This window comes from Myotis myotis, unplaced genomic scaffold (genome assembly GCF_014108235.1).
Source record: "Myotis myotis isolate mMyoMyo1 unplaced genomic scaffold, mMyoMyo1.p scaffold_m19_p_7, whole genome shotgun sequence".
NCBI lineage: Eukaryota > Metazoa > Chordata > Mammalia > Chiroptera > Vespertilionidae > Myotis > Myotis myotis.
Window position 1 is genome coordinate 209,364 of NW_023416379.1, and position 24,237 is coordinate 233,600.

The 24,237-nt window shown below is 63.2% G+C and overlaps 1 protein-coding gene and 1 long non-coding RNA gene across 2 annotated transcripts; one reads left to right on the forward strand and one right to left on the reverse strand.

The window, feature by feature from the left end:
• Window positions 1–969: 969 nt before the first annotated feature.
• On the forward strand, window positions 970–1,845 carry LOC118660125 (predicted GPI-anchored protein 58; the record flags this gene model as incomplete). Its single annotated transcript, XM_036317225.1, has 1 exon — window positions 970–1,845. A coding segment is annotated over one exon (876 nt), but the record flags the coding sequence as incomplete, so codon positions are not given.
• A 3,148-nt stretch (window positions 1,846–4,993) lies between these two features.
• On the reverse strand, window positions 4,994–12,266 carry LOC118660639. Its single transcript, XR_004969001.1, has 2 exons — window positions 11,313–12,266; window positions 4,994–9,672 (listed from the first exon to the last, which is right to left on the reverse strand). It is a non-coding gene; the product is annotated as an uncharacterized LOC118660639 (long non-coding RNA).
• Between the last annotated feature and the right edge of the window lie 11,971 nt (window positions 12,267–24,237).

Consider the following 24,237-nt stretch of genomic DNA (forward strand, 5'->3'; position numbering starts at 1 on the left):
TCCTGCGATCTGAGACAGCAGTGAGACGTGAGGCAGCAGGGGGACCCGAGACAGCACTTGTGCGTCTGGGAGGAGAGCGGAGGCTTCGGCTCACAGCGTCACCCTGAGAGCAGTGCTTTGGGACCAGGCGAAGCCGCAAGCTCCTGGGACATGGGCAGCTCTGAGCCCGTCTTCACGGGCCTCACGGCGGTGGCACAGTGAGGCTGCATGGTTTCTGGGGGTCGTTAGCGGCCTGTGCACTCAGGGTCACAGGGCTCAGGCAGGAAGGCAGCCAGGACCCGGGTCCCAGCCTGGCCTTCATGCAGACTCGGGGAGCTCAGCTGTGAAACGGAGGTGTGGCCCCTGGCTGGGAAGTGGGTGATGTGGGCCCCGAGGGACAGCACAGAGATGGCAGGGCCCCTCCCCTCATCGCACAGGCCTGGTTGCCCTGCGGGACCGAGTGAGTTTTCATCCTTGTTACATGCCCGCTGCAGCCCTGAGCCCGCCTCCCTCACATCTGTCAGGCATGGGCAGCGCCTCTCCGGTCCCTGCGTCCCTGCGGCTGCAGGCTCTGCCCAGAGGCGGCTCCAGCATCTGCCCCGGGGTCTCTCCCTGCAAAGCCCTCGTCGGATGACTCTCTTCCTTAACAGGTGCCAGGGCTGCGCTTCAAACAGCAGCTTCCAGCCCGGCTCCCAAGCAGGAGGCCCCGGGAGGGCCTGGCCGCAGCTGCTGCTGCTGCAGCTTCTCCTCCGCAGGCTGCTCCTGCCCTGCTCCTGCCCTGCTCCGCCTGAGCACCGGCACCTGCCCTGGGCACGGGCACCAAGCCCCGAGCACCGAGCCCCGAGCCCCGAGCACCCAGCCCCGAGCCCCGAGCACCGAGCACCCAGCCCCGAGCACCGAGCACCCAGCCCCGAGCACCGAGCACCGAGCACCCAGCCCCGAGCCCCGAGCACCCAGCCCCGAGCCCCGAGCACCGAGCCCCGAGCCCCGAGCACCCAGCCCCGAGCCCCGAGCCCCGAGCACCCAGCCCCGAGCCCCGAGCACCGAGCCCCGAGCACCGAGCACCCAGCCCCGAGCACCGAGCACCCAGCCCCGAGCCCCGAGCCCCGAGCACCGAGCACCGAGCCCCGAGCACCCAGCCCCGAGCACCGAGCCCCGAGCACCGAGCCCCGAGCACCCAGCCCCGAGCCCCGAGCACCGAGCCCCGAGCACCCAGCCCCGAGCCCCGAGCACCCAGCCCCGAGCCCCGAGCACCGAGCACCCAGCCCCGAGCCCCGAGCACCCAGCCCCGAGCCCCGAGCACCCAGCCCTGAGCCCCGAGCACCCAGCCCTGAGCCCCGAGCCCCGAGCACCCAGCCCCGAGCCCCGAGCACCGAGCCCCGAGCACCGAGCACCCAGCCCCGAGCACCGAGCACCCAGCCCCGAGCCCCGAGCCCCGAGCACCGAGCACCGAGCACCCAGCCCCGAGCCCCGAGCACCGAGCCCCGAGCACCGAGCCCCGAGCACCCAGCCCCGAGCCCCGAGCACCGAGCCCCGAGCACCCAGCCCCGAGCCCCGAGCACCCAGCCCCGAGCCCCGAGCACCGAGCACCCAGCCCCGAGCCCCGAGCACCCAGCCCCGAGCCCCGAGCACCCAGCCCCGAGCCCCGAGCACCCAGCCCTGAGCCCCGAGCACCCATCCCCGAGCCCCGAGCACCGAGCACCGAGCCCCGAGCACCGAGCCCCGAGCACCGAGCACCCAGCCCCGAGCCCCGAGCACCGAGCACCGAGCCCCGAGCACCCAGCCCCGAGCCCCGAGCACCCCGCCCCGAGCCCCGAGCCCCAAGCACCCAGCCCCGAGCACCGAGCACCGAGCCCCGAGCACTGAGCACCGAGCCCTGAGCACAGAGCCCCGAGCACCCAGCCCCGAGCACCGAGCACCCAGCACCGAGCACCGAGCACCGAGCACCGAGCCCCGAGCACTGAGCACCGAGCACCAAGCACCGAGCACCGAGCACCGAGCACTGAGCACCGAGCACTGAGCACTGAGCACAGCCCGGGGAGAGGCTGGGACGTGGGCGCAGAGGAGTCCTCTGTGCTGGGAGAACAGGCTCGGGGCCCTGTCTGCCCGGGGTCAGGAGGTTGCTGCGGGTGGGAGGGGCCTGGCGGCAGATTGGAGCCCCTGCCCCTCCAGCGGCGTTTCGACAAACGAGCAGATGGCAGGTGTCAGCAGGACAAAGAGCCATCTGTGCGGCGGCTGCCCACCATTCTTGCACAGCGACTCCAGGAGAGCCGCCCAGAGACAGGGCTGCCCTCGGCCCGGCCCTCGTCGGACCTCTAACGCCGGGAAGCCGCTGTGCTTGTCCTGCGCCCAGGCCACCAGCCGGCTTGGGCCACGGGGCACCGGTCTGCATGCTCACAAGGACCTGGTTGGCTGTGGGTGCGTCCGGGCAGGCCAGATGTCAGAGGTCTGATGGAATTTGTCCCACGTGCTCCCCTCCCCCTTTCTCTCTCGTTCTCTCGGTGAGCATGCCCGTCCTCCCCGTCCCGGCTCAGCCTTGAGCCCACAGTCAGCCCTGAGCCCTAGATCAGCTCTGAGTCAATGGTCAGCCCTGAGTCCACGGCCAGCGTTCCCTGTGACCATCAGCCTCCCTGGCTGGTTGGGTTGCTGACGCCAGCTCTGGTAGGACTGAGGGACATCGGCAGCTTCTGTGTTTTGCTTTAATCTATACTAATAAAAGGGTAATATGCTAATTAGACCAGACGTCTTCTGGACATCCTTCCAGAGGTCCTTCTGGACAAAGCCATGGTGGTGGGAGCCGAGGCAGAGGCAGTTAGCGGTGATTAGGCAGCCAGGCAGGTGAGTGGTTAGGAGCCAGCGGTCCCAGATTGTGAGAGGGTGCAGGCCGGGTTGAGGGACTTCTCCCCGCCTCCCCCGCCCTCCCGCCGTGCATGAATTACGTGCACCTGGCCTCTGGTTATATAATAATCGTCAAACCAGAGAAAACAGCCTCGGAGGTAAGATGGACGGAAGCAGGGATTTTCAAACAGTGCCCGCGGGTAGCATGTTCACGTGCACCTTTCATCTAACGTGTAGCCGCAGGTGCTCTGTTTTCAGATCCATCTCGACCTCATCGTTTATATTCACGTTACGGTGACGTGCAAATGAACTGAAGGGACAGAAGCGGGCTCAGCTTTCGTCCACTTTGGCTGGAGCTGCAGACGGCGCGGGAGTGGCCTGGCATGTTAGCTGAGGTGGAGACTGGCCCGGGGGGCGGGGGGCAGGCTGGCTGGGCGAGCTGTGGCGATGGAGGTGGTGGTCACTGGCCTGGGAGACCACTCCTGCCTGGTTGGGGGGCACTCCAGGGAGCTCGGGCGGAGCAGAGAGGAGATGGAGCCACCCCCACGATGCCCTGCCAGCTGCTCACGGCCAGCAGTGAGCCCCCGAGGGCCGCGGCGCAGGGATGCCCCCTCCTGGGCTCTTCAGCAGGTGGCCCTGGTGTGACTGTAGAGGCCAGGCCTCCACGCCTCGATGTCCTCTCCACAGTGGGTGCCGGCACCCAGACTTCAGGGGGAGCAGGCGCGGCCTGGAGCAGTGACGGGGCCTCTGAGCCGGGCTGCGGACACGCGTCGGAGCTGGGCCTCCACCACCCGTTCTTCCTCGCTGCGAGAGGAGCTGGGACAGGGACAGGCTTTGCCAAGCTCCCTGCCCCGGCGAGGGTGTCCGAGCCTTCGTGGAGGCTTATGAAAGGGTTTATTGCAAAACAGGAAACAGTTCTGTATTCTCTGAAATAAACCATATCAAACTACAAAACATCCCTGCGTCCTCCAGAATTCAAAACCCAGGAGGCTTATCGAGTTCTAGAACAGTCCCCATGTGCGTCCCCAGGCGCCGTGACCAACGAGGCCAGCAGCGTGGGGTGGGGTGAAGAAAACCGACCTCTCACCCTTGAACTCCAGCCAGGAGAAAGGAAACACGCTGTTTGAGGACGAAGGAATGTTTTGCTTGGTTCGGGGGGTTTGTCTGTGGTTGGGTCTTCCCAGCTTTGGCCGAGTCTCAGCCGCGGACATCCCTGAGCCCAGGAGGGCCGGGGTCCTGGGGGTGGAGGCGTGTCCTGCCCTGAGCTCGCTCTCCACCCCACTCCATCCTTCCTGCCTTCATTCTCTTGTTCTTTCTCTGGGCAAGCACAGGCCTGGAAGCCAGGAGGTGGCACCGGGGCAGGAGGCTGGATTCACAGACCCGCTCTTAGACCCATGGCCACCCTGTAGTCACCGGACAGGGTGGTCTCGGCATCCTGACACTCAGATCAGTCAATGGAAGGCTCGAGCATCCCGGAGTGAGTAAATGGATGAATCAGTCGATTGTTTTGTTTTCTTTTCTTTCTTTTTTTTTTTTTTTAAATTTTATTGATTTTTAAAAAATATTTTATTGATTTTTTACAGAGAGAAAGGGAGAGAGATAGAGAGTCAGAAACATCGATGAGAGAGAAACACCAATCAGCTGCCTCCTGCACATCTCCTGCTGGGGATGTGCCCGCAACCAAGGTACATGCCCTTGACCGGAATCGAACCCGGGACCCTCCAGTCCGCAGGCCGACGCTCCATCCACTGAGCCAAACCGGTTTCGGCTTTATTGATTTTTTACAGAGAGGAAGGGAGTGGGATAGAGAGTTAGAAACATCGATCAGCTGCCTCCTGCACTCCCCCTACTGGGGATGTGCCTGAAACCAAGGTACATGCCCTTGACTGGAATAGAACCTGGGACCTTTCAGTCCGCAGGCCGGCGCTCTATCCGCTGAGCCAAACAGGTCAGGGCATCGATTGCTTTTTGACAGCGTGGCAAAAGCATGTCAATGGAGTAAAGATTGTCTGGTCAGCAGGAGGTGCTGGGGAAATTGGGTGGCCGTATTCGAAAAGTGATCTTCAACATGATACCTTGTGCCATGTACATAGTTGCCAGGGTCCAGCCCCAGTGGTCCAGGGGTTCCCAGAGGTGTGGACGGCGTCAGCGAAGAATGAAGGACATGGAGACAGTGTCCAGACGATCAACATAGTCAGGTTCTTTTTTATTGTCCTGTCACTACTGTATTTATACTATTTGATTCTATAAGCATGCCTCTATAGTTACATCATGGTATGTTTTGGGTCCTCCTTTGACCTTCTACAGTTCCTTGTTTTATGTTTATAGTTTCTTATCTGACCTTTGCCAAAAATCTTATCTCTATCTAGCTTTGCTGATTTTAATCTCATCTATTGTCTATGTTTCTACATTCTATTCTAAAGGTTAGTGTCTGTGTTCCATTATAAGGGCTAGTTTGTTATTTCTATTCCAAGGTCACTATTCTACTGCTCTACTGTTAAGCTATAAGGAAATAACTGAAGGGAATTTTCTTATTCTATGGCCTAGGTAAAGGTTATGTCCTTTTAGCCTTGCTGGTGGTCTTCCTTGGGACTGCCCTGCGTTGGCAGGTTTTTAGGGCTATAGGCTTTGGTACTTTCTCTGGTGGGTAGACCCCTGGGGATGTGGGCCTAGCAAGTCCTAAATTTATTGTTAACAGTCTTAGTCTGAGTTCCTCATAAGTAGTACACGGTATTTCTGTAACACTAGGGGGTTTTACTGATTTATTCCCTCCCTTAGTCCCGTTAATCCCTAACTCCAGGGAAACATCCCCACCTGGGGAAACATCCTTTCTCGGGGAGGTGGCCTTGCTTAGAGCACATAGCACTAAGAAGGGGAGCAAACATAGTAAGAACAGGATGCCCTATAGGCCAGGCCCCTTGAAGCATATGCTGTGCGGGTGTTTCTTCCCTGCAGCGACTGTGTCAAGCAGCAAGGATGGACCGGCTCCCGGCACATAGTGGCCTCAGAGTGAATCCTAGACCTCAGTGTAGAACCTAAAAGACATAGAACTGCTAGAAGAAAACATGGGAGGAAATTCTCCGACCTGAGCAGAGATTTCATAGCTACAACACCAAAACCCTGACTCATAAGCTAAACCCACGATGAACTGGAGTTCACCCAATGACAAACTTGTGCTCTGTGCAAACACCATCTGGGAAGAGAGCCGGAGCTAGAGACCGGGAGGAAGCGCATGCGATAGACGCCTGAGTACGGGATGAATGAAGAAGGTGCAGTGCTTAAAACTTAGTTATTAGAGACGACCCAGCCAATGAAATCAGGCAAAGTATTTGAACAGACGCATCCCCAGAGAAGACACACGTAAGTGCCGCTCAGCGTCCTCAGTCCCAGGAAATGCAAATCAAGCCTCAGGCGAGGCCCCTGCTGGTCGGCCGACCATGTGCTGGCGACGGGAGGAGCTGGGTGGTGCGTGCCGTGTGACTGTCATCACAGGAGAAACGTGGTCGGCCTACGGGCCGGAGCTGTCTGCGGTTTGAGGTGCCTCTGGGGTCCTGGCACGTGTCCCCTCAGATAAGGGGCCGACTGTGCAGGGGAAGGAGAGGTGAGACAGAGGGGTGGGGAGCGGGAAGCAGGAGGCAGGCCCTGGAGGCCCCTGCGCCTGCCCGTGGCGCCCGCTTGCTCCGGCTGGCGGCTTTCTGCTAAGGACATGCTGCCCCGTGCTGTCCTGGCGGGGTGGACCGAGGGCAGGTGTGTGTGGCCTGCACCCCGACTCGGGCTGAGGACCTCTCTGGGGACAGAGGGCCTGCGGCCCTGCCCCCGCCATGCGCCCTGTGCTGGGGTGGGGTGGGTAGAGGGGGGTGTGTGGGGAAGGGCTCAGACCAGTTCTCGGCAGGACAAGCAGCAGGATGAGTCGGGGTGTCTGTGTGACTGTCCCCAGGCTCAGGGAGAGGCTGCCTTCTGTGCTGTTTGCTGGCAGCTGTGACTGCTGCAGCGTGCAGCTCCGGGGGCTCCTGGACCCCTTCCCCACGCGGCCTGTTCATTCCACGCGTGTGCTCCTGGTGACACAGGCTCATTAAGCACAGCCGACAGAGCACCCGAGAGGGCATCCTGAGAGGTGGTGAGGGGGCGGGGGCTTCATGAATCAATCAACTCATCTCACAGGCAGGAAACGGGATTTCCACATTCACTGGCTCTTCCCGGACTCGTCGGTGCAGGAAGGACACCTGGGGCTGGAAGAAGAGGAGCCACAGAATCCGGGCCAGAGTGGCTGTGGGCTGCGGGCTGTGGAGCCCCCAGCCACCCTCACCCAGCCCCCCAGGCTGGCAGCCATGTCTCAGCACACGCAGGGCTGCGGGGCGGCTGGACACCTCTGTTCACAGGCGGTTCTGGGAACCCGGTGAGCGTGCGAGTTGCTGGTTACATCAGGAGCCCCTAGACTCAGGGGGAGGGGCCCAGCTCCACCCCGGACGTGGGCTGGAGGAGCGCGTGCAGATGAAACGTGTTCTGTGCACAAACACGCAACCTGGCCCACCAGCTGCAGCCTAAAACCTTCCAGATGAACAAAGCGGCCGCTGCCTCGCCCAGAGCTTGTCCCCGCCCAGGGCCCTGGCTGTGGGACGAGGCACCGATCCTCCCTCACGGGGCTGGTGACTTCCCTTCCCAGCGGGACGTGGGGGGCGGGAGGTTCTGGGAACTCACGGGGCGACCGGCTCCCTGGGGCTGGGAGAAGCCCACATGTGCCGTCTCTTCCTGGGTGTCTGTGTCGGCCCCAATACTGTCCTCTCCGCACACACTGTCCGTCTCAGGACCAACGGATGCCCTCCAGCAAGCACAGCCCAGACATCACAGAGTCCCTGGAAGCTGTGACTTCGGGGACGGCCAGGAGTGTGGCTGCACTCCCCCCCCCCCCGCCCCCCACCTCTCCTGGCCTTGGGCTGGGACATGAGAGACCCTGAATCAGTGCCTTAGGGAGGGGGAGGTTGGGTGTGTTTTCAGTGCTCTTCCTGGGGGGCTGTTTGTGCTTGTGCCATGTGAGAATGAAGACCAGCCCTGGGGACGCTGACCGTCCGTCGAGTCCACGCGGAGGTCGGTCCCGGGACTCCAGAACCACCCGTGTGGGCAGCGCGGCCTCGCGTGACGACCTGATGTCCGTCCTCGCCTCCGGGTTAGGATTTCCCCCTGAGTCACGTCAAGAGTTTTCAGCAAATTCAACAAAAGTGGTTTTTCTTCCTTTTCATCCCTTTCTGTCCCCCCCTTCTCTTCCTTTCAACTTTGTACAATGTTTTTGTCATAAAACAGGTGAGGGGCACCTACAGCACCTCCTTTCTCTGATCTGCCCGGGAGAGGGGGGGCATGGAGGGACCGGCACAGCTGGGCCCTGACACACAGTGAGTCAGGGACTGAAACAGCAGCTTTTGCAAGATCCCCATCAGAAACGCTAGGCTGCCGCTGCGGTTGGCTGTTAACGTTTGGTTGTCTGTGAGCCGTGCCCTGGGGCCTCTCGCCTGGGCATCATGCCCACAGTGGGCTCCTGCCCCCAGAGGAGAGGGGCCACTGCCCATCCACCCTCGAACCCCGCCTCCCGCGTCTCTGCCCTGTGCCCCGCCTGCTCCAAGGCTATGCCAGGCTCTTTCCTGGGCCCGGGAGGGACTGTCCCTCCTTCCCAGGCTGGGAAGGACCCACCCACTTCCTCAAGCTTCGCCTAGGCCAGTCCCCAACCTCATCCTCACACCCAGGGATGTGGACTGTCGCACAGTGAAGTGTCTCCTTGGTCCAAAACTCAGCTGACGGGGCCCCGTGTCTCCTGCTCCTCCGCCTCTGCTTGTGGTCCGGCTGCCGGGCGGGTCAGCCGTCCTCATGGCTTCCTGACTCTGTGGCCCCACAAAGACCCAAGTTCCATGTCCCATCAGTCCCACCACTACACGCCCGCGCCCGAGGGAAGATGAACCAGCAGGACGTTAGCGGGTCCTGGAGAGGCGTGAAATGGCATGTTCTGCCCTGAGTTCCCGGTGGAACCGTCCTGGGCACAGCCCCCGGGACCCTGCCACCCCAGCTGCAGCCCTGGGGGGGGGGGGCATGAGCCACCGCGTGGATGGGCCACACCGGTGGATTGTTCTTTGTTCAGTACCCACCCCACACCCACCCCACCCAAGGCCTCACCTCGCCCCGGGTTCCAGCCCGACAGGTCCCTCTTGTGTCCACTCCCCACACCTGCTCCTTCCTCTTTCCAGAAGAGCCCCCCTCACTGCATGGCCTTGGACTACAGGGCAGAAAGCAATGCTGCTCTTCCCCGACACCAGCCCTGTCTCCATCCGACTCCCTCAAAGAGCCCGTCAGGGTTGGCTGATGCGTTCCCACCTGCCTGTGGCTCGAGCCTCGTCCGCCGTGGAGACCGTGAGCTGCTTGTGGAGGAAAAGCCGTGGGGGTCCCTGTCCGTCTGCGGTGCCAGCTCCAGGGGCGGCAAGGAGGTTTGGGGAGCAACTGGGACCTCTGCCCTGGGTTCCGGTCACCGTGAGGCCTGGTGTGGACGGACTGCACATTGGAGCCCTAATCCCCAGCCTCTCAGGGGGCCCTGCGCCTGAAGTTGGGGTGTTAAGGGGGTGATGTGGCTCAGCTTGGTCCTCAGGTGGCCGCAATGCCATGGGACTGGGCCCTTAGAAGACGGGGAGGTGAGGACACAGACGCACACAGAGGAGCGACCACGTGAGGATGCCACACTCGGAGGAGAGAGGACAGACCAACGCCAGACGCTCGATCGCAGATTGCCAGCCTCCAGGACTTCCTGCTGTTCAGGCCGCTCGGCGATGGTGTTTGTCAGCAGCCTGCGCTGACCAGCACCAGGCACCTGTGTTCTTCCTGGTGGGGAGGGAGGGCTCAGGGACAGAGAGACGGGAGCCTTCGTCTTTAAATGTTTTGATTCTTTGACATTTCCACTAACTTGCTTTCTTCCCTCCCACTCTCCTCATCGTCCAGGGAGATGTGGATTCCTTGGGACGTGGGCTCCCCGGGACGTGGATTCCTTGGGACATGGATTCCCCGGGACATGGGTTCCCTGGGACATGGGTTCCCTGGGACGTGGATTCCCTGGGACGTGGATTCCTTGGGGGGTGGATTCCCTGGGACATGGATTCCCTGGGACATGGGTTCCCTGGGACATGGGCTCCCTGGGACGTGGATTCCCTGGGACATGGATTCCCTGGGACGTGGATTCCCTGGGATGTGGGCTCCCTGGGATGTGGGCTCCCTGGGACGTGGGTTCCCTGGGACATGGATTCCCTGGGACATGGGTTCCCTGGGACGTGGATTCCCTGGGACGTGGATTCCCTGGGGTGTGGATTCCCTGGGACATGGATTCCCTGGGACATGGGTTCCCTGGGACATGGGCTCCCTGGGACGTGGATTCCCTGGGACATGGATTCCATGGGACGTGGATTCCCTGGGACGTGGATTCCCTGGGATGTGGGCTCCCTGGGATGTGGGCTCCCTGGGACGTGGGTTCCCTGGGACATGGATTCCCTGGGACATGGGTTCCCTGGGACGTGGATTCCCTGGGACGTGGATTCCCTGGGGGGTGGATTCCCTGGGACATGGATTCCCTGGGACATGGGTTCCCTGGGACATGGGCTCCCTGGGACGTGGATTCCCTGGGACATGGATTCCATGGGACGTGGATTCCCTGGGACGTGGATTCCCTGGGATGTGGGCTCCCTGGGATGTGGGCTCCCTGGGACGTGGGTTCCCTGGGACATGGATTCCCTGGGACATGGATTCCCTGGGACATGGGTTCCCTGGGATGTGGATTCCCTGGGACGTGGATTCCCTGGGATGTGGGCTCCCTGGGACGTGGGCTCCCTGGGATGTGGATTCCCTGGGACATGGATTCCCTGGGACATGGATTCCCTGGGACGTGGATTCCCTGGGATGTGGATTCCCTGGGACATGGATTCCCTGGGACGTGGATTCCCTGGGACGTGGATTCCCTGGGACATGGATTCCCTGGGACATGGGTTCCCTGGGACGTGGGTTCCCTGGGACGTGGATTCCCTGGGATGTGGGCTCCCTGGGACGTGGGCTCCCTGGGACGTGGGTTCCCTGGGACATGGATTCCCTGGGACCTGGGTTCCCTGGGACGTGGATTCCCTGGGACATGGATTCCCTGGGACCTGGATTCCCTGAGATGTGGATTCCCTGGGACGTGGGGTCCCTGGGACGTGGATTCCCTGGGACGTAGATTCCCTGGAATGTGGATTCCCTGGGACATGCATTACCTGGGACGTGCATTACCTGGAACGTGGATTCGCTAGGGTGTGGATTCCCTGGGACGTGGATTCCCTGGGGCGTGGATTCCCTGGGGTGTGGATCCCCCGGGACGTGGATTCCCTGGGGTGTGGACTTCCTGGGACGTGGGCTCCCTGGGACGTGGGCTCCCTGGGATGTGGGTTGCTGCCAGGCCTTTCACAAGGTGCCCTGGGCTACCTGTCAGGCAGGACACATACCTGGCACTGGATGCTGTCCTCTCCCTTGGCTGGAGTTAGGACCACAGATGTTTCCAGCCTGTTGTGCAATGAGCTTCTGATCTGAACCCCCTGGCAGAGGCTCTTAGGACCTTCCCTCAACTTCCCCCCAAGCCCAGGCCACTTGGGGCCACACCAGCTCAGACGCTCAGGCATGAATGTTCCCTGAACAAAGTCCCGCCCTTTCCAGTCAGACCTGCGCCGGGGCCAGAGGAGCATCCTCCCCCGACGGGGGTGGGGACCGTGCCAGGCACGATTCACCGTGTTCTGTGGACCCAGCTGGTTTCGGACCCACTCACACCCCCGGCCGTGCCAGGCACGATTCACCGTGCTCTGTGGACTCTGCTGGTTTCGGACCCGCTCACACCCCCGGCTGTGCCAGGCACGATTCACCGTGCTCTGTGGACTCTGCTGGTTTCGGACCCGCTCACACCCCCGGCTGTGCCAGGCACGATTCACCGTGCTCTGTGGACGCTGCTGGTTTCGGACCCGCTCACATCCCCGGCCGTGCCAGGCCGTCCTGTGCAGAGGACCCTCGCTGGCATTTCCTTTGGGAAGATGCAGGTCCTGGCACCGGTTCCTGGAGCCCACGCACCCGTCCTCCATGCACGTCCAGCAGATGCCCTTCCCTCCGTCCACGGATTCCTGTCACCTGGCAGCTGGCCGACGCGATCACACGGAGCGTGAGCCACGGAGGAGGCCATGAGGTCGGGCCAGAGCTCAGGACCGGACGTGGCTGGAGCCAGTCCTCGGGGGACCTCCTCTTTGCTGCTCTCCCAGAGGGTCATCCACACCCAGTTTCTGCGTCGATGCCAACACCGCCCACAGCTGACGGGCTGCCTGGGCCAGGCGTGTGCGGTCACGCAAGGCTGGCGATGCTCCTCGAGGCAGTGCTTCCGAGACACGTGCAGGTGTGGTCGGGAGGGGGAGCGGGCCGGAGGCGGTACGGAGGAGGCCCGCCGCCCGGGGCGTGTGCAGAGCGGGGTGTGTGGGCCCGGGGCCTCTTTCCCAGGAATGCCTGGCGGGCCCGCAGCCACAGCGGGCGGTGGGGGGATGTCTGCACCCCGCTCAGCCGCAGGCACCTTTCCCTACCTGACTCCTTTTCAAAGAGCTGCCGGCCTGACCCGTGTTGACAAGGGAACAGCATTCACAGTGACGGCTCTCGCTCCCGCCGCCGTCCCAGCACGAGGACGGTGCCTCGGCCGGCCCTGTGCGTAGCCCAGCCGGTCACGGGCAGGCACCGCAGGCCGAGGCTCACACTACAGAAGCGTGTCCAGTCTCACAGGCCAGAGGCTGAAGTCCAAGGTGAAGGTCCTGGCCACGGGGTGTCGGGTGAGGACCCTTCCTGGGCCGCAGAGGCGTCTCCTTGCCGTGGCCTCCTGGCGGTAGGGGCCGGGAGCTCCGTGGGCCTTTTACAGGGACACCGACCCCCCTCACCAGGGCTCCACCCTCACAACCCCATCACCTCCCAGACGCCACCTGCTGACTCCTCACCTGGGGGAGTTAGCGATTCATCATGTAAGTTTTTGGGGGCACGTTCCAGAGAGCCCACACGCGTCTCTGAAGGTGGTCGGGGCGCCTAGTTCATTGTTATTTCTCTACCCCCCACCCCCTCCACACACACACACACACACACCCGCTAGGACACTGACAGCATCCTGCACACTGAGAATCAGGCCTGAACCAAATCTGTCATGGGTTTCAACTGAAGTTTCTTCTTTGGTGGAAATGCCTAAGATGTTATTCTACCAAGAGGTGAGTCCAAGCTTCACAGGCTCTGAAAAGGGAAGTTTTCCACCTGGATTTTTGGTTGATTGTAAGGCACATGTAGCGGACGAGGAGGGTGTGCGCGCTGAGAACATTCCCCATGTGGGTGGGCGTTGCGTCAGCAGGAGGAGCAGGGACCTGCAGGGGGCCTTGTCCTGCAACTGAGCTGGGTTGGGAGGGGAGGAGCTGGCGGGGGGGGGGGGGGGCGGGCAGGGGGGTAGCTGGGCTTGGGCGAGAGGGGCAGCTCCTTGTCTGGACACAGGTCTGTGGAGGGACCAGGGCACACGGCTGGTTTCCCGGACGGTGCCCTGCAGTCCAGCCCTCAGGGGGTAGGAGGTGGCGTGAGGTCCCCGTCAGCGGAGAGCGGCCGCTGGGCCTCCTCGTCCCCTTGTCGCCCCCGCACCCGGGAGGAGACGGAGGCAGGAAGCAGCTCCTCCGATCCGAGGCCGGCTGCCTCAGCAGCAGGGAGGTGCCAGGCCTGGTCACGCTTGTGGAATGGAATGTTTTAATCGAGATATTTAGTGAGATAAACAAGGCTTTTCCTCAAGTCTATTTGCTGGAAAGTTAGGAGCCTGGAAGCCTCCGGAAGGGGGGCAACGAGAGAAACGCACAATGAGATGGAGCCTCGGCCGGGAGCTGGCCTCTGGTGGGAGGAGGAGGGCGCCCCCACCCCAGGTCTCCCGCGGGGTCGGGTCCCTCCTGGGACTGGGGTGCAGCTCCCAGGTCCCCCTCCCTCGGCCGGGCGACCCCGAGGGTCAGGCCTCAGGGAGGCGGTGGAAGGAGCCGAGGGTTTGGGAAGGAGCCGAGGTCAGTGTCCTGGCAGGAGCTGGAGACCACAGGCTGACACCAGCAGCTCCGAGGAGGTCCCTGTCCCTCCCACCTCCTCCCAGAGCTTGGACAGAGCATGACCCACAGGGGCCTGTGCGGCTGGAGGGACGGGGCGGGGGTGGGGGGTCTCGGTGTGCCTCAGTTTACCTGCAACACCTGGGGAGACAGGGGTGGGTTGTTGTTTGGGTGACGTGATCTGTCGTTTAGAGAAAACGACTCAGGGACGCCCGGCAGGGTCCCACATGTGGGGCCCTGGGCTCTGAGCTGCCCCAGATGGTGGGGGTGGGGCCGCCCCATTTCCTCGGAAGTGAGTGTGCAGCGGGGGCCCTGCTCCTCCCCCTTCCTCCCCCTCCACGCAGGGCCAGCTGCGCAGAGGCAGCACCCAGCAGCCGGGCTTTGTAAATATTTACTGGGCTGTCCAGGCTGCCTGATTCTGGGGCTGTTGCTACATCACAGGAGAAGCTAGAAGATGAGCTGGTGGGTTCCCGAAAATTAAACGTCAGAGGCGCCTGGAGCTCAGAAGGCCTTGCTCAGGCCTCGCCTCCTGGCCCAGGGCGGGTGGGGCTGGGGGAGGACCAGGCGGGCCAGGCCTCTGGGAGGGACTTGGTGGGGTGGGGCCTCAGTCCTGGGGGCCCAGAGGCATCCCCATTAGTGAGCACTTCCACGGTCCAATCCACAGGAGGAGGTGCAGGAAGTCAGCTCCCCCCCGGGGGCACATGCCAGGGCCTGTGCTCAACACGAGGGCCCAGGGAGCAGCCCCCATGGGTACAGGGCACTTCACTTCAAGGTGCTACCCGTGGGCTCCAGGGCGTCCTCGTCCTTCAGGCTTCTGCCACGAGAGGCCCTGTGGTGGTGCTGTGTGTGCACGCGTGTGCACATGTGTGCACGTATGACGATGCACAGGCACGTGTCCATCTGTGTTTACATGTGTGCACATGCGACGATGCACAGGTGTGTGAATGTGTGCACGTATGACGATGCACAGGCACGTGTCCATCTGTGTTCACATGTGTGCACATGCGACGATGCACAGGTGTGTGAATGTGTGCACGTGTGTGCCCCCTGGAACACATCTGTGTGTCCTGAGGAGGGCCATGTTTAGGAACCTGAGAGGGGCAGCTATGAGAGGCCTGAGCAGGTGGGGTGAGCCAGGCGATGGCAGCCCAGCAGGAAGGCGCGGATGTGGCTCCACGAGAAAGACCGGGACCCCGGTCCGGTGGGGCTGCAGAGGCACAGACAGAACCAGACGGGAGCCTCGGGAGGGTCCCGGCAGGCGATGGTGGCGGCTTCCCCCAGGGCCTCTCGGGCTCCGTGCCTGGCCCAGTGTGGGTCCCTCTGTCCAGCGGTCACTGGGCACCCAGCCGGTGGCCGGGGCTGCTCACCCTCCAAACCTCAGCTTCCTCAAGTGTCCAAGGTGGAAGGTACTGGTTCCTGCCAGTGCATCTGCAGTGAGGATCGTCGCTGACGCAGGCCGAGGGTGCGTGGCCAGGGCGCGGAGGAGCCAGCGTCCCCCGGCGCACTGTGCGAGCTCTCTGGAGCGCATGCCGGTTGGCTTGGGCGGGATTCTGTAGATCACCGGCACACGTGTGTGTTGTGCAGCTACGCACCATCCTGTGTACCAACGTGTTAACTCTCACCCGTGCTCACAGCTGCAGGCGGTGCCGCCTCCCGCCCACGCCAGCACGTGCACCCCTGCACCCCTCACCTGAACAGGCAGGCCCCTGAGCAGGTGTTTGGCACAGACACAGGCTGTGGAATTCGCTCCTGGAGGTGACTCAGCACTGGGGCCTGAGCTGTGGCCTCAGGGCAGGCACGTACCCGAGAGTCTCCCCAGGGATGCTGGTCCAGCTTCTAGAAGCTTCTAGACCGGGGTCAGGCCTCTTCCTGTAATGCAGACCCTCAGGCAGCCCCGCCCAGGCCTCGGCCCTGCGGTCGGCTCTGGCCGCTGTGCACAGGCACCTCTGTCCATCGCCTGCCCCTGGCTGGGGTTGGGGTGCAGCCCAAAAGGACAAAAGTCAGGGAAGCAAAACTGAACCACAAATCTCCCCCCACGAAGGCACAGACAAAAGGGAGTTCGTGCTGCAGCGCGTGGCAGCGCGGGTGAGAGGTGCCCGCATCCCGGTGTCCTGGTGAGAAACCGCGGCCGAGGAGCCACGGCCACACGCAGCTCCTGGGGGCGGCAGCGTGGGCGAGGGCACCGCCTCGAAGGAGGGGCCCCGCGGGCAAGCACCACGCGCACAGCCTCCTGCCTGGTAGCGGCACCGCTTGGGGCGGGTGCGGGGCTGGGTCCCTCCCGCCTCACATCCCTGGTGAGTGTGGGGCCTCCTACGCCCAGCCCAGCCCGAGGGCCGCCTCCCTGTCTGCACCCCCTCCCGTCTGCCCGTCCGCAGACACACGGGGCGCGTTCCGCTTACCCACAGGCCGGCACGCAGTGCCTCAGCCGAGCGCCCGCCCGCGTCCCTCACCCAGACCTGCACTTGGCCGTCTCGTCCCCGTGGCACAGGGAGGCTGCGGTCTCTGCCAGCTGCCGCCTGCGGACTGCAGGTCGGGGCGAGTGGTGAGGTGCTGACTTGGAGTTAAATGCTCAGCCCCAGGGAGCGAGGAGGTGGCAGCGGCGTCCCGACAGCTGCCATGGAGCCTGGGGAGGAGCTGGCGTGAGGGCAAGGTGGCATCCACGGGGCTGCACGCAGGAGCCCCACTGTCCCTCCTGGAGCCCCACTTCCTCCCCCAGGAACCCCACTGTCCCTCCTGGAGCCCCACTGTCCTCCCCAGGAGCCCCACTGCCACCCCAGGAGCCCCACTGCCCCCCAGGAGCCCCACTGCCCCCCTGGAGCCCCACTGTCCCCCCCAGGAGCCCCACTGCGCTCAAGAGCCCCATTGTTCCCTCCCCAGGACAGAGGGGTAGGGGGTGGCTCAGGCCTAGAGTCCAGGGCTGAGGGTGGGGCACATGGGCAGGGGGAGCCCAGCCTAGCACACGGCCAGCGCCAGGCCCGGGTCAGAGGTCGGATCACAGCTGCCCCCGGTCCCAGGAGCCCCCGGGGCTGGGATGCACCTGGAGCCTGGGCTCCCAGTGAGGGCACGCGAACCAGCGGACGGACAGCATCGGGTTCAGAGAACAGCCAGTCGTCTTCTCCCCGCCTGGCAGCCCCGGGCCTCTGACCCGCCTTGATTCTGCGCCTGGAGGGAGGGCCACCTAGGAGGGCCGTGGGGGAACCGCTTTGAGAACTGGGCAGTGCGGGCTGGGGCCCCACCTCCTGGGGGCTGGGCAGCCTTGGATGCCGAGTGAGGCTACACCTGGGAGGAGCCGGCACGACAGGCAGAGGAAGGCACCCTGGATCCCGCCCAGCGCCCTGTCCCCCGCCTCCAGGCCGTGGTGTTCACGGGAAGTGAGGGCTGGGGCACCGGGTCTCGGGGAATTTCCAAAAAGCCCAGAAGTAGGAACTGAATGCCCTTTCAAGGAACGATGAGGTTTGGGTTTTGGCAGCGTTGGTCTCTCTGGTGTCCACGCTCGGCGGCTGGACACCAGGCCAGGCCTCCAGCCCCGCCCGCCCCCCAGGAGCCTTCATTCCGGGCCACCACGCAGCCAACGCTTTCCACGAGGAGCATTTTCTCGACTATCTTTCTGCGTGTTTGCGGGGCCGTGCCACGTCCCAGCCGGTCTGCACGCGTGGACTTGCTAACCTCACAGCCGCTGTGGCCTCTGCCCGGCCAGCACCACAGTTTACCAACGAGAGACCTGATCCACGAGAAGCCGGCCACGCTGCCACGGAGCCGGGAGCTCCGGGGTCAGACGCAGGCAGTCGCGGTTGACGCTGCCCTCCTTTCTATCCGCTTCTGCCAGGTGCGACCTTCACCCAGGGCCCAGTGTTTTCAGAAAAGAGGACAGGTGGCTCACTCTCCGTGGTGACGACCTACCCACGTGCCTGAGAGACAGGCGGAGCCAGAGGAGCCCCCTCTCCTACTTGACACTCACGGCCCATCTGGGTTGTCCCAAGTCCCGGGCGGGACACCCACAGCGAGGCCATCTGACCAGGAGAGACACGCACGCTGATGACCCGCTCCTCATCCACTCGGCCTCCGGCTGCGTCGGGAATGTTCCTGACAGTGACCGAGGGAGGACAGTCCCCATCTCCACCGCCACCGGGCACAGAGACTCCACCTTCTCCCCAGGGACAGAGGGAGAGAGTCCCTCCGGGGCGAGGAGGTCGGGGTGGGTGTGGGTGTGGGTGTGGGTGGGGCTTATCCCTCCAGGGAAAGGGGGGGCGGAGGGCCCATCCCTTTAGGGCGAGGAGACTGGGGGGGCGGGGGATCCCTTCAGGAGGACGAGGAGGAGGACCCACAGCGGCTGAAATGCCAGCGTGTCCTCCGGCCCAGAGGGGCTCCCCTGCAGTCAGGGTCTTTGGGTTGCACGGCAGGATGTGGCACTGGGACCTGGACGCCCTGGGATGTGCTGCCCGGTCCCCGCCGACACAGCGATGGCATCGCCGGGAGGAAGCTGGCCGCTGGCTGGGCCCTCAGGCAGGCGTGTGTGTCTGTCCTGAGTGATGGCCGCCCCCGGGGCCGGCGAGGTGGGCCCTGCGAGGTGCAGATTGCCTTCCCCCCATATGTGGGTTGACAGGCGGGGCCGTGGCGCTTCCCACGAGGAACCAGGAACGAGTCAACCTCCTCCCTCCCACCTGGAGGCCTGGCCTGCTCACTGGTTCGCCCTCCACTCTCCCCAGTTGGCAGGGCCTGTGTGTTGCTTGTCTCTCTGCCAGCAGCAAATTGCGAGCGTCCTTTGGGGAGGAACTCATGGGGAAGGGAGCAGCTTCCTCCCTCAGAAAGCCTCCCCAGCAGCCTGTGACCTTGTGAGCCCTGTGACCTCCCCCCACCCCTGTGACCTCCCCCAGCCCTGTGCCCTCCCCCAGCCCTGTGACCTCCCCCCAGCCCTGTGACCTTCCTACAGCCCTGTGACCTCCCCAGCCCTGTGACCTCCCCCAGCCCTGTGACCTCCCCCAGCCCTGTGCCCTCCCCCAGCCCGGTGACCTCCCCCCAGCCCCTGTGACCTTCCTACACCCCTGTGACCTCCCCCAGCCCTGTGACCTCCCCCAGCCCTGTGACCTCCCCCAGCCCTGTGACCTCCCCCCACCCCTGTGACCTTCCTACAGCCCTGTGACCTCCCCCAGCCCTGTGACCTCCCCCAGCCCTGTGACCTCCCCCAGCCCTGTGCCCTCCCCCAGCCCTGTGACCTCCCCCCAGCCCTGTGACCTTCCTACAGCCCTGTGACCTCCCCCAGCCCTGTGACCTCCCCCCAGCCCTGTGACCTCCCCCCAGCCCTGTGACCTCCCTACAGCCCTGTGACCTCCCCCCAGCCCTGTGACCTTCCTACAGCCCTGTGACCTCCCCCAGCCCTGTGACCTTACCTCCCAGCCCTGTGACCCTCCCCCAGCCCTGTGACCTCCCCCCCCCTGTGACCTCCCCCAGCCCCTGTGACCCTCCCCCCAGCCCTGTGACCTCCCCCCAGCCCTGTGACCTCCCCCCAGCCCTGTGACCTCCCCCCCAGCCCCTGTGACCTCCCCCAGCCCCCTGTGGACCTCCCCCCAGCCCTGTGACCTCCCCCAGCCCTGTGACCTCCCCCCACCCCTGTGACCTCCCCCCACCCATGTGACCTCCCCCAGCCCTGTGACCTCCCCAGCCCTGTGACCTCCCCCAGCCCTGTGACCTCCCCCAGCCCTGTGACCTCCCCAGCCCTGCGACCCTCCCCAGCCCTGTGACCTCCCCCCAGCCCTGTGACCTCCCCAGCCCTGTGACCTCCCCCACCCCTGTGACCTCCCCCAGCCCTGTGCCCTCCCCCAGCCCTGTGACCTCCCCCCACCCCTGTGGACCTTCCTACAAGCCCTGTGACCTCCCCCACCGTGCCCTCCCCAGCCCTGTGACCTCCCCCCCACCCCTGTGACCTTCCTACAGCCCTGTGACCTCCCCCAGCCCTGTGCCCTCCCCAGCCCTGTGACCTCCCCCCACCCCTGTGACCTTCCTACAGCCCTGTGACCTCCCCAGCCCTGTGACCTCCCCAGCCCTGTGACCTCCCCCCACCCCAGTGACCTCCCCCCAGCCCTGTGACATCCCCCAGCCCTGTGATACACCCCAGCCCTGTGACCCCTCCCCAGCCCTGCGACCTCCCCAGCCTGTGACCTCCCCCAGCCCTGTGACCTCCCCCCAGCCTGTGACTCCCCCCAGCCCTGTGACCTCCCCCAGCCCTGTGACCTCCCCCCACCCCTGTGACCTCCCCCCAGCCCTGTGACCTCCCCCCCACCCCTGTGACCTCCCCCCAGCCCTGTGCCCTCCCCCAGCCCTGTGACCTCCCCCCACCCCTGTGACCTCCCCCAGCCCCTGTGACCTCCCCCACCCCTGTGACCTCCCCCCAGCCCTGTGACCTCCCCCCAACCCCTGTGACCTCCCCCCAGCCCTGTGACCTCCCTACAGCCCTGTGACCTCCCCCCAGCCCTGTGACCTCCCCCAGCCCTGTGACCTCCCCCAGCCCTGTGACCTCCCCCCAGCCCTGTGACCTCCCCCCACCCCTGTGACCTCCCCCCAGCCCTGTGACCTCCCCCCACCCCTGTGACCTCCCCAGCCCTGTGACCTCCCCCCACCCCTGTGACCTCCCCAGCCCTGTGACCTCCCCCAGCCCTGTGACCTCCCCCAGCCCTGTGACCTCCCCCAGCCCTGTGACCTCCCCCCAGCCCTGTGACCTCCCCCCACCCCTGTGACCTCCCCCCAGCCCTGTGACCTCCCCCCAGCCCTGTGACCTCCCCCCACCCCTGTGACCTCCCCAGCCCTGTGACCTCCCCCACCCCTGTGACCTCCCCCAGCCCTGTGACCTCCCCCAGCCCTGTGACCTCCCTCCAGCCCTGTGACCTCTCTGCAGCCCTGTGACCTCCCCCAGCCCTGTGACCTCCCATCAAATGCTGATTGACACCTGCTCATCCATGGAGTCTGGGAGCATCTGTCTCACTCGGGGTTGCGCTCCCAGGGCCTGGCAGCTCCTGCCTCCTCCTTTCCTTCTGTCTCTCATTCCTTCCTGCTGATGCCTCCCCCTTCCCCCTGCCGTCCTAGGCAGTGCAAGCGGAGGGGTGGGGGGTGCTCAGAGGGGCCACAGCAGGCATGGAGGTCAGCATGAGGGGCGGGAGGGGGTATCAGAGGAGGAAGCCTGAGACCTTCCCCAAAGTAGAGGCTGGGCTTCAGAGCAGCATCGTCCAGGCTCCTCTGCAAGATCAGCGCGAGGGTCTCCAGGACAAGGGGGCGGGCGGCGGGGGGAGGGGGGAGGAACATGACTGCAGAACTGGCCACAGACGTGGCCAAAACTGTGGCCTCGGATCCATGATCTACTTCGCTGAGGCTTAGCCTCTGAGCCGTAGAGGCGGACGGCCAAGCTGGATTCCGTGTGTGAGTGCACGTGTGTGCATGTGTGCATATGTGTGCGTGCTTGCACGTGTGTGCTGGCAGCGTGTGGCCTCAGGCGTGCGGGGCCTCCTGACCTCCGAGAGGGCACAGCTCCCCATGAAGAGGCGTCGGTTCCAGCTTTTTGCTTCTTTTTGATCAAACCGTCAGCTTCCTTCTACAGAGGCTCACACAGGGCTGACAAGCACCAGACAATATACACGAGCACGCGGGGGAGGAAAACTCCCAGGCAGACACGCCGACTCCGTGGGCTTCCCGCAGGGCTTGTTGGGGGAGCCTGTCCCCCTGTCTGTCCTGCTGTGTGACTTCCTGCTTCACTTGTGCCACGTCACAGGGCCCTGTGCGGCTCTGGGGGACATTAGAAAGAGCCCCTTCTGTGTCATCGAACCGACAACATGGCTGAACGGGTTGGACTCGCTTTTCGCGCGCCCCAGCAGCAGGGACTCTAAGAGGGAGTCGCGTGTTCTGTGTGTTTGCCGTGTGTGTGTGTGCGCGCGTGTGTGGTGTGTGTGTGTGTGTGTGGTATGTGTGTGTGTGCGTGTATTTGAAAAAGCCATGAAAAACATCGGCACCTTCTTTGTAACTGAATGTTTGTCAGCCTTAAGGTGTTACTATACTCGCTTCACCTGCTCTTTAAACATTCATTCAAAATGCCCCTAAATAGCTGTATTTTCATCTAAAAGAAAGTGACACATTAATTCAGTATAAAATGAATTTTTTTAATGGTCTGAATTCAAAGCATTAACAGATTTAATTTTAAAAACTTTAGTTCTGTATCTAATGCAAAGTTAGAGATCAGAGCAACGGCCAAGGAGGGTCTCGGGGACAGTTTGACTGAAACGGGCGCGTCCGCCGGGGGCTCCCTGTGAGGCCCCACCCTGATGGCCTTCACGTGCTCTCCATGGCCTTGCCAGTCCCGATTTCAGAACTTTCTTTCATTTTCCTAGAAACTCAGCAAATTCAGGAATGCCCGTTTTCTAGGCTCTCCAGAGGTCAGTCACTGCTTCCTGCAGACGTCCCAGCTGGGACTCTTCTCCCTAAAGTCTTCCTGCCTCGCTCACGACCCCCTAACACCCTCCCCCCACCCCCGGCCTCAGGCCTGGAAGCATGGATGGCGCGTCCTTCCCAGGCAGGACGCCTGAGCCCCGTCGCACTCGTGGTGGGTGCCGCAGCGTTGGGTTTCCTACAAGGGGTTCCAAGGAGGCCACACGGGACCCCGAAGCCCTCACAGTCTGTGCACCGCGACCTTGGACAGACACCCTGAGAGCCACCTGCCGGGCCGGTGCTGGGCCTGCTGGCCCCGAGCTCTCATGTTCTGTGCACTGGAGCCTCCTTCCTCTAAAGCAGCGGTTCTCAACCTTTGGGGGTGGAACGACCCTTTCACAGGCGTCGCCTAAGGCCATCGGAAAACACATATATAATTGCATATTGTTTTTGTGATTAATCACTGTGCTTTAATGATGTTCAATTTGTAACAATGACATTGGGGGTCCCCACAGCATGAGGAGCTATGTTAAAGGGTCGCGGCATCAGGAAGGTTGAGAACCACTGCTCTAAATGCACCTTCTCAGCCCGGCCGGCCTGGCTCAGTGGCTGAGCATCGACCTAGGAACCAGGAGGTCACGGTTTGATTCCCGGTCAGGGCACATGCCCAGGTTGCGGGCTCCATCCCCAGTGTGGGGCGTGCAGGAGGCAGCCGATCACTGATTCTCTCTCATCATTGATGTTTCTCCCTCTCTCCTCTCTCCCTCTCCCTTCCTCTCTGAAATCAATAGAAATATATTTTATTTTTTATTTTTTTTTAGAAATATATTTTAAAAAATAAATGCACCTTCTCAGTTTCCGTCACTCCCTGATGGTCCCTCCAGTGACCCAGTTCCGCCCGCCCGGTGCCGCCCGACCCCTCCTGTAACCCCGACACACCGCTCCGTTACCAGGATCGGTCTCGGTGCAGCCATGCCCCTGGCAGCTCTGCCATGCGTCGTGAATGAGCATTTTCCTGTCCTGCTCGGGCATAGGACACACACATGAGGGGATGAAGGCAGACACACCTGTGAGGGGATGAAGTCTGGGGAAAACAGCTTCTTCCTGGAGCTTCAGCGGCCGTAATCGGCGAGGACCTGGACTGTCCCGGCTCATTTCCCTTTAAGGAGCGGGCCCGGCGGCCTGATGGGTGAGGCCTCCTCTGTTATCAGGAAATCTTTGGGGAAACGTTACAGGCCAGGGCGAGGCCTGCAGCCACTGCCCTGGGAACGCAATTAAAACAAGCGGTGGCCCAGGCGCCCTTTGTCATGCTAATGCGCGCGCCAGCCAGGTTCCACCTGAGGCGGGGGCGGGGCTGCTGCGAGGACGCCCACCGGGAGGTCCCAGGAGACGTCCCAGGATGGCTCATTAAAGCACCTGGCACAGGGTGCGCTGTGACCATCTGCTTGTCACACTCCTCAAATGATTTCTGAAATCCTAGCCCCGAGCACGCAGAACAGTGGCTCCCTCTCGGTCCCCGTACTCACGGTGCACTGACGCCCTCTGCCTCGCGTCCCCATTCACATTTCCCCCAAAGTCACATGTTTAATTCTCAGTTAAATAGGGAAACAAAAGACTCACAGGAGTCCATCAGAGTGTGTGTCAGCGCGGCCGCGGCTGCCGGCCGGCTCCCTCCCACCGGAGCCAGGGCTCGGGGTGAACCCGTCGGAAGCGGGGCGTCCAGAGAACCAGCTTTTCCAGCGCTTCAGAAACAGGCTTGGCGCACTGAGCCGGCGGCATCCCAGTGTTGGGGTGAATCTCGGTGGGACAAGGACACTCCAGGCTGCAGAGTTTGGCTGCAGGAGAAAGCAGCTCCCACCAGGTCAGGCCCTGGACCCTGAGTCAGACAGGG